General features: G+C 31.4%; 1 protein-coding gene across 2 annotated transcripts in view; it reads right to left on the bottom strand.

Moving 5' to 3' along the window:
- Positions 1–259: 259 nt before the first annotated feature.
- The window catches only part of LOC129958257 (glutamate receptor ionotropic, kainate 2-like), a 71,756-nt gene continuing 62,414 nt past the window's right edge, over positions 260–9,601 (bottom strand). The window contains exons 12-16 of one of the 2 annotated variants that reach the window (XM_056070573.1): positions 9,363–9,561; positions 6,508–6,733; positions 3,016–3,278; positions 1,695–1,723; positions 844–931 (exon numbers count right to left, since the gene is read on the bottom strand). In XM_056070573.1, the coding sequence (XP_055926548.1) occupies positions 1,712–1,723; positions 3,016–3,278; positions 6,508–6,733; positions 9,363–9,561 (700 nt within the window). In that variant the 3' untranslated portion in view covers positions 844–931; positions 1,695–1,711. Of the gene's footprint in view, positions 932–1,694; positions 1,724–3,015; positions 3,279–6,507; positions 6,734–9,362; positions 9,562–9,601 lie in introns of both variants that reach the window. The other variant, XM_056070572.1, reaches the window with a different exon arrangement.

Genomic DNA, 9,601 nt, shown 5'->3' with positions numbered 1-9,601 from the left:
CTAACACGAGAAAAAAAAAATGAAGGTTTTTTTTTATGTATTAGATTTCTTACTGTTGCCTTGGCGATGGACGATATTGTCTTCTAATTACATTAGGTTTTTGTGTTTGGTCTTTTAATTAAAAATATCATTAGGTAAACGGTCATTTTCAGGTGGTGTGAACTTTCCTGTATGTGTCAGATGTCATTTAGGGAAATGTAGAATAAAAAATAGTTATTTGTATTTGAGCTGAGATGATTTTGATAAAGGAGTTCTGAAGTACAAACATTCACAAAATTTTATTTTCTAAAGTACAGTTTTATATTCATGTATTATACAAAGTTTCGGATTGAAATCCTACACGAACCGTTGCATGTCCAAGTTTTCAAAAAAGGTGAAAACTGAAAAACATACTTCATAAACAGTTTTCAGTTCCATAATTTCTGTTGTTTGGAAGCCTGCACAAAATGTGGTAGTTAGTATTTTGTATTTAGAAGAGATGATGATTCTCCACTAATGAAACAAACAGTAATGAGTTTGCAGCTGACTTTCAGTGGTCATATGAATAGAAAATATGAGAAAAAGAAGGAAAAAAAGTGACGAATCTAAACAAAAGTATAAAAATATAAATGATAAAAATGACAGTTGATATTTTGCGAATGATGGAAGGTTTTTGATACTGGTGGGAGAGGATTGTACACGAATTTAAAAACGTCATCAGGGTTCCGTCTATGATTTCTACTAATGATAAAAGAGTCAACTGGACCGGAAGTCATGACAGGAAGTCCTGGCTGGAGACAGTGTTGAAGCTGGTCGCTGAATGCATCACGAATCCATTGTCCGTGCTACCAGGAGAGAAGTCCCCGTCCAAATAGTTTGGGGCTGGACGACTGGAGCCCCGACATTTGCAGATGTCTTGCAACTCGTGTAGCATTTCCAGGAGTACCATCCTCTGCAATGAAGACAGTTAGGAAAGAGTCAAGTTAGATATTTGTACAAAATGTTTCATAGATTTAACTCTGTACATAGAATAGTTATTAACTGATTACCTTCAACTTTTATAAAAGAATTCTACTGTAAAAATATTTTTATAAAAGCTCTTAAATTACTGGATTAAAAGGTGTGTTTTTTTATTTTGATTATTTTCCACATTAAGTCTTTAATTTATAATCCATTACTGTTAATATTATGGAAGGCTAAAATCATATTATGGAATTCATATCAGCTAATTCCTTGTGTATGAAATTAAAAATTAAAGTTATTACTAACTTTTAAGTGTGGAAAATATTTAAATGGTGTTTTGTAGAATGAATGTACGCATGAATATATAAAGTTTAAACTCTGAAATTAATGGAAAATTGATTACAAAATTCCATCTGAATAACGTAAAACAAGTCAAGTTAAATTAAAGTCTGTAAAATTGAAATTCCATAGATTATTTTCAATTTTAGTTAAGGATCATTTTTACATTTTAATTTCACCTACAATGGATTCTTATCGCAAGAGATATTTGATTGCATGTAAATAAAGCATTTAACTCAATTTTTATTTTTCTATTAATTCTGCTTCTTGCAAATGATCAAGAGAATTCTTTTTTTTTTTTCAATTAAGGAATTTTAAAAAATACAAACATTAAGATAAAAATATTCTAAGACTACTAAACTTTGTAAAAATAAGCTTTTTATAAAAGCAAAATATTTATATAAATGTCTTACCTTTTGATAACTTATCACTAAGAGAAAGGCTTTGCATCAAAGAAAAAATAATTCATTTACATTAATAGTTATGAAAATATGGATTAAACAATATTAATAAAAAATTTCCCTATTAATAACAATTTTTCCTAACAACACATTTCTTAGAGATGGCTTCTATTGAAGTACATCCTTTTTATAATTTATACACAAAAGCAAATATACTATATTCTTAACTAATAAATTTTTATTATCTATATCTTCATTTAAATGAATAACAGAAGATAATTTGATCTACTTTTTACCCTAAGTGCCTCCATATATTAAGAAGAAATCAATGTCAGTTATAGGATAAAAGCTTTTGATATTTTTTATGTATTAAGAACAAAAATTAAATGCAACTAGCCTACAGCTCATGACATTCTATTATAAACTGAACATTTTGAAGATATGAAAATAAAGATTAAATTTGTATTTCGTTTTTAACGTCATGAACTTTAAAAATGAAAATGTCTTGATATATCTAGCGCAATCGTAAATTTTAAATGAAAATTTGGATTTATAAAGAGAAAAAAAATGCTTCTGATACGTCATAATTCTTGTGTATTAATGCTATCATTTTTCCGTTCGCTTTCATCTTCAGACTTGTGTTAACATACAGCTATTTAAAATATTATCTTAATGAACGAAATTATTCTAATATTTTAAGGATTTGTATAAGGACTGTATTTCATAGCATGTTTTGTCTCAACTAAATACATAAAAAAAAGGATGTAAGAAAAGTCTTTCGATTTCAGAAGATTTTCATGGTAATGCGAATAATAAATAACCTATTTTAGAACATTCTACATCCGAAACATCTTTTTAAATGTTTCATTTCATATTCTATAAACGCAATCCACTACAATGAGTAATATTTGATTAAAGCCAATTTGGAATCCACATGACAATTTATTCAATGTCATGCGTGTCTTCCTAAAATAAACAAATGAAACCTACTCGTTCATCCCGAGGTATGTTTTTCGTTCTCCAGATGAATTCAATAAGAGCTACATAAGCAGCCATTCCGAGTCCGGCTAGCAGAACTACAAACAAGCCACCGACGTTTGGCAAATCTAATTGACTGGCAGACGACGTCTTCTTTTTAGTAATAAATAAGAAATAATAAATAACCCATTTTAGAACACTCTACATCCGAAACATCTTTTTAAATGTTTCATTTTACATTCTAAAAAATCAATCCAATACAATGTGTAATATTTGATTAACGCCAAGTTGGAATCCACATGACAGTTTATTTAATGCCATGCGTGTCTTCCTAAAGTAAACAAATGAAACTTACTCGCTCATCCCGAGGTATTTTTTTCGTTCTCCAGATGAATTCAAAAACAGCTACAATAGCAGCCATTCCGAGTCCGGCAAGCAGAACTACAAACACGCCACCGACGTTTGGCAAATCTAATTCACTGGCAGACGACGTTTTCTTTTTAGTTTCATCTTTGCACTTGGTTTCTGATTTCCACCATTTATCTTTTAGTACATGAAGGAAGCCTTCTTCTTGAAGTCTCAAAATTTCGCTGGAAATCAAAGCCCGGTATGGGGAACCTAATTTGTAAAACGTTTATGTTATGTTTCAGCATAAAAAAATGTACAATATGCAGGCGTAGTTACACAATTCAGGGATGACCATGGTTACCAATTCATGGTTTTCGTATTCACTAGTCGTGTACGAGGCATATTCGGAAAGTAAATACTGTTTTGAAAGAAAAAAAATAGAAAAATTTTTTTCAAGCCAATTTTATTTTTATATCAAAGAGTATATTTTTTTAGCACTATTTTTCTACAAAGTTTTCATCAATGTTTAAACACTTGTTGCAGCGGGTTACCAGCTTTTCCATACCTATTTCATACAAACTTCCCACCAACCCATTGCGAACACACCATGTGATAACCTAAGCGGTCTGTCACAATTTCGTTCAAAACAGTACGTGAAATGTGCGGAAATTCGTCTGAAAGCGTCGCTATTGTAAAACGTCTATTCTCATGGATTTTTTCATCCACTTTCCTTACCAGATCATCGTTGGCAACAGAAGGCCAACCAATCCGAGCCTCATAGAGGACATTTGTTCGACTTTCATTAAACATTCTAGCCCACTTTTTCATCATTGCATCACTTATGGTGTTTTCACCATAAACAACATCTTTAACTTCACGATAGATTTCAGTCGGTTTCACGTCCCTTGCGTTCAAAAATCGAATGACAGCACGAATATGACAGTCGATGGGATCAGTCATTGTCTTAAAGATTTTAAAAGAGTACAGCAACCTGAAAACACAACATAGAGCAACCAAAGTGGCGTAAGTTAAAAGCCAGTGAACAAGGAAGACGAGTGCTCATACGCGGAACGCCGATTGCAGCGTTGTGGAGGCGGTGCAATGAAACGGTACTTACTTTCCGCATACGCCTTGTATATTATCTAATTGCAGTTCTTTGAAAACACCCACACACAACAACTTGGAATGGAACAATCGAATTTAGCATTGATTTTTTTTTAAATTCTGTATCTCAGTATGTTCATTTGGAAATGGCCCCTTATTGTATAACTACACCCGAATGAAAAAGCTAAGATATGAAGATCTCATTCAAGGTTAGAATTTATTTTGTATGAAACTATGAGCTTATGAGTATCATTTATATAAAATTTAAAATATAAATTCATGAATAAATAAGAAAAGCTAGCTAAAATATTCTCAATGGTATCCTAATGCTTAAAATTTTCAAGCTTGGAAACATTCAATTTTCTATTAATTTTAATGAATAATTTTCCTTCCATTGATATACTAATATGAAATGCATTTCTAGGTTACCTTATAACTCTACGGCTGACAAGTTTTCTGCATTTTGCATTTAATAGAACCATGTGCTACTTCATAATTAATTATAAAATTTATTATGGATTTTGGGATCAGTTTTTCTCAAATTATTACCAAATAATGAACTCTGCACATAATCAAAATTTAATTTAATATATCTATAAACTGACAATTAAACTTTAAATATTAAAACAATGTCATTTCCATCACCAATATATTGTCTGACAAAAAATTTCAAAACTCCAGTCCATCAAGAAGTAGGAGAAAATCATATACAAAATTAAATCGTTACAAATATGAAACAAGTTAAATAAAAGTGTTTAAAACCGCATTCAGTAAAGAGTAATGTAAGAAAATATAGTAATATAAAATCACAGACTTTTGAATTTCAATGTTGAGAAAATCCAAAACTGTTGGGGAAAGCTTGATACTTGTGTTAAACGCTTCATTGGGACACATAAACTGCATTTCTTTCGCTAGTTAAATGTCCAATCAGTTTTTTTTAAAGTAACTTGAGGGTTTGTTAAAGAAACTGGATGGTACAAAAGGAATAAAGAATAAAACAGATTTTAACAGGTTTATGTTTTAATAACATCTCATTTCTAACTCAAGTCTGTTCTATTTTATATATTTAAACATATTTCTGAATCAAATGTTTGCTATCCTGGAGTAATTAGATTTTTCGCTTATTAAAATATTAAAATCATTTCCTTACAATTTTATGTACCACAGTGGCTTAGTGGTCTCGCCCCAACTTCATGGTCAGAGGGCCCCAAACTCGCAACTAAATTCCTCAAAGAACAATGTATGAGGCTGTATGAGTCGTGTGTAAGAGGAAATGATATCGCAGGCACCTTCGTCGTCATCTGAACATGTTCGAAATTACAACTTCGCTTGCACATAGCTCTAGTATTGCATTCAATAGGAATATTAAGATAACTAAAATTAAATTCTTCGTCAGAAGTTCTTACTACTTAAACTCTTTGAATGCTGTTGTTTATCTTTTAAAGCACTTTAAATGTTCGAAATCTTAAATGTGAATTAAATAAAATAGTTTTTATTCGATAATATCATTTATTATAAATATTTTCAAATTCTCTAATCGCTATTTATATATTAGGATTCTAAATAGGTCTAAATGCTATTTATATGAAACAGCTAGGTAAACAGCGGATATTCATCCGGCGAATTGCTGGTTTTTAATTGTTTCAAAGGTATAAAAAAGATATTATTCCAAATATATTATTTTTTAATATCGGCAATTTCCTTTATCGTTTATTACCATTTGTTTTATCTCTAACCACAGTAATCTGAAGAAAAAACTACCACCATGAAAAAAAAAAAAAAAAAAAAAAGGAACTATGCAGATAGTAAGAGAATTCTCTCAAGTGATAAATATTAAAACTGAAATTGCGACATTTGGTTTCGGTATTAGATTTCACATAGGTATACTGTTTTTCTTATATTTTCAGAATTTGGATTACTTGTTAACGTGTCACGTTAAAGTTTCTCTTTATGCTCCTCAAGGTATTTACTTGATAATCCTTGATAATGGGACAAATGATTGAAAATTAACCCGATAAATTGCACATCTAATATATAAAAAAAAAGCTTAAGGAAAGAAAAATAATATCAAAATGCAGGTAGAAATAACATTCATGTAAAAAAATGTCATACATACTGTTGTTTTTGTATTAAATTTTTTATAATTATAATCACAGCATCTTTCATTTTATATATTATTATCATATGCATATAAATTTGGAGTTATTAATAACAAAGAAACCGATTCTTATAAGTTTTGACATGACATAAATTTTTACGAAAAGCATCTCCTTTATAAAATTAAAATATTTGCTTCGTGTCAATTTTTAAGATAATTCTACGCATTTCATTTCCAGCGACCCAACAATTTTGCTTTAATAAAGTTCCAAAATGAAGTAACTCTACGAGTACTTACCAGGTGGCGTTGCTATCCCATACCCTTTCGAATCGAGTAAGCCTCCTATCTGAGTCAAATCGCAATCTCTTTCAGTGTAATATTCAATGGTGGTCGATTCCATAAGAAAAGCATAGTTTCCCTTTCTCACTCTTTCAATGCCTTCAGGGTTGTCTTTAGTAAATACATTCGGTTGAGCTGATTGCATTACTGACCACATTCTTTTGTAAGGTTGCAACTGAGAAGACTAAACAAAAAATAAGATGGATCGTTACATTTCATGCGAAGAAAATCATTACTTCTGTCCCACAATGGAATGGAACAGGAAAATTTTTTAATAATGTTCCAGAAATGGTGCATATCACCAAAGTTTTTTAATAAGTAAAAAAGTTGAACCCGTTCAACAGAATTTTTAAGATTTGTAAATTTTAGTGCTGTGTGCGGATTAATTTATCGGCACAAATGAAAGCTGTATGAATGTGGTAAACTGTGTTATGTGATATGCAGTAAAACCTGTTTTTATGCGGTAGATAAGGACCGCTTAAAAGGAACCGCACAAAGAAATATTCGTAAATTTCATAAATTATTGCATATAATAAACACTTTTGTACGACATACTACAGATTTTTTTTTTTTATGCTACGGACAGGGACAGCATAAAAATGTTCCACTTGGAAAACACGTCAATTATTTACGAAATACGTGAGAAAGTGCATCCTAATAAAATAAATAATTAAATTACGCATGGAAACATTTTAAAAACATTTAACTTCTCATCGTATTCACGGAGAAGTTTTTAAAATGCACATTACGTAATTCACATCTACTCATCGTAATCCAAAACACGAGAGCCTTTTCCGTCTTTTCTATTACAATATTTCTTGAATATGATGCTCTTCTACTGCTTTCGTTTGTTCCACTATCAATAGATTCATTTATTTTACTAGCACGTTTTTGCATAACTCTTATAGTGCATTCACCTAATTTAAATTTTAGCAGCTGCCTTCTGCTAGTCTATTTAATATTAGAATTTTTGTTTTTAATGGAATTGTCTTTCTTTTCACTTTTTTTGCTACAATTATTTATTTTAGAAGCATCCGCTGCTAGCACATCGAGCGAAAATAATTGAGTGTTTATTGTCGGGAGACTGTTTAAAACAAAGGAACATAGAGTCTTGAAGTGTACTTGTATATTTATGCTGATAGAAAACATTACAGTGGTGTCAACGCTGTTGAAAAATCTCACAAAAATAAAATCGCATAAAAAAGGACCGCATAAAAACAGGTTTTAACCGTATTAAAGTTTTACATGGATTTTTCTATCAGTTTCATGCTGTTAATTTTACTTCTGCGTATACTGTCATCTTAAGACTAACGTTCACAACAGTCGAAGTGTCATGTTAGATAAATATGTAGAAAATATTTCAGATGTAAATGTATTTCAGAGTGGTTCTCCATTTACTTTCAATACTTTTTAAAAACAATTATTCGCAATATTAGATATGATTCTAAGGACAGACTTAGTAAGCTGTATCCTCTTTTTATTATTATTTGACTTAGTTACGGTTTATTTAGAATCTGGTGTTTTCATAAATTATAGTTCGAATAACTTTTATTCATAGATTTATAAAAAAAACCTTGCTTGTTGCTGTAGTTATGTATGCGGTATTTGTACACGATGGCCATAAAATAACTTTCCCTGTTCGGCGGCATCTACAACTAAAACGAATGAATGAAATGAAGCCACGTTTCTTATACAGAATGTGGAAAGCATGGGAAGATGAAATCCGCAGAAAAATAATTAGTACCAAAAGTTGCCGAAAGGGGAATTACTGGCGCTGTGGGAGCACAGTTATGAATGAATTCATGAAACTCACAGAAAATAATCTTTTATTCATCAATAACATCATATTGAAAATGTTGCACTGGATACCGTGCAACATTTTCAATATGATGACCTTCCCTGTGTACAACATTTTGCATACGTATTTGAAGTTCTTCACTGCTGCTTGTAAACAGTTAGTTTCCATGTTCATAACAGCCCGTCTTATGTTCTATTTCAAGACATGCAGGTTTGCTTAAGAGCAGCCACAGCAATACACTATCTAGTGTACAACAGTTTTACCAGTAAGCATGCTGAGATAAGGTAGGGCCGATATTCAGCACACAAGAACGAACTGCTAAGCGATCGTTTGCTCTTTTCTTTTTACAAGGAATGAATGGCGCTGCTGTCACGCACGCACTAGAAATTTTACATAATCCATCTCGATATGCAAATGTCCTCGTTCGTACGTGACAGCAGCGCCAATATTTCTCCTATCGTCAACTATTAATACTATTTTTTTTTTTTAAATCTGTGGAAATTATCTTCCAATGCCTTCCACTGCCTGTATATGAAATGTGGTTTCACTTCGTTGATTCGTTTTAGCTGTAGAGACCGCCAAACAGGGAAAGTTATTTAACGGCCACCCTGTAAAAAAAGAATATGTCTTTTTTTCAATTCATTTTACATTCAGCCGATAGATAAAATACTAAAATCACTGCAAGTTGTTTTGAAACCGTATGGAATAGGAGGGGCATCGGGGTGAGAGTATCACTATTTTTTATTCTGTTACATCGCAACTGTGTTATTAAAATGCGTCATTGTAGAAGTGATATCACTATATGGAAGTAGTGTTATCAGATATAGATTTGTTAATTATAATTGGAAAACTGGCTAATCAAAATTCCATTCTTCACTAAACGTTTATTTCTGAAATTTCTATTCGGAAAAAGTTTGACTTAAAATTAAGCGTTGGCATACACATTAGCTGATCAGATGAATTCTCTTGTACGCGAAGAAAACAAAGAATTAGAGGAGAAAAAAATCCATCAAACCTCAAAAAATGATCGAGTAGATCCTCTTTCTACGCATCCGTACTGTATTTCTGATTGTTTCGCTAAGTCATCTGCACTTTCAATGGGACTTTTCATTCGTTCAGCTGTCAAAAATGCAGCCAAATTTGCTGTGTAGGATGAAATCATGATTAGAGTGAAAAACCACCACAAGGCAGCAACCGTTCGTGTTGAAGTAGCCCTTCAAAAAGAAAGCAAATTTAATACATCACAGGAAGTAT

The sequence above is a fragment of the Argiope bruennichi genome, chromosome X1 (assembly GCF_947563725.1).
Source record: "Argiope bruennichi chromosome X1, qqArgBrue1.1, whole genome shotgun sequence".
Taxonomy (NCBI): Eukaryota; Metazoa; Arthropoda; class Arachnida; order Araneae; family Araneidae; genus Argiope; species Argiope bruennichi.
This window is presented reverse-complemented; position numbering and strand designations above follow the sequence as displayed.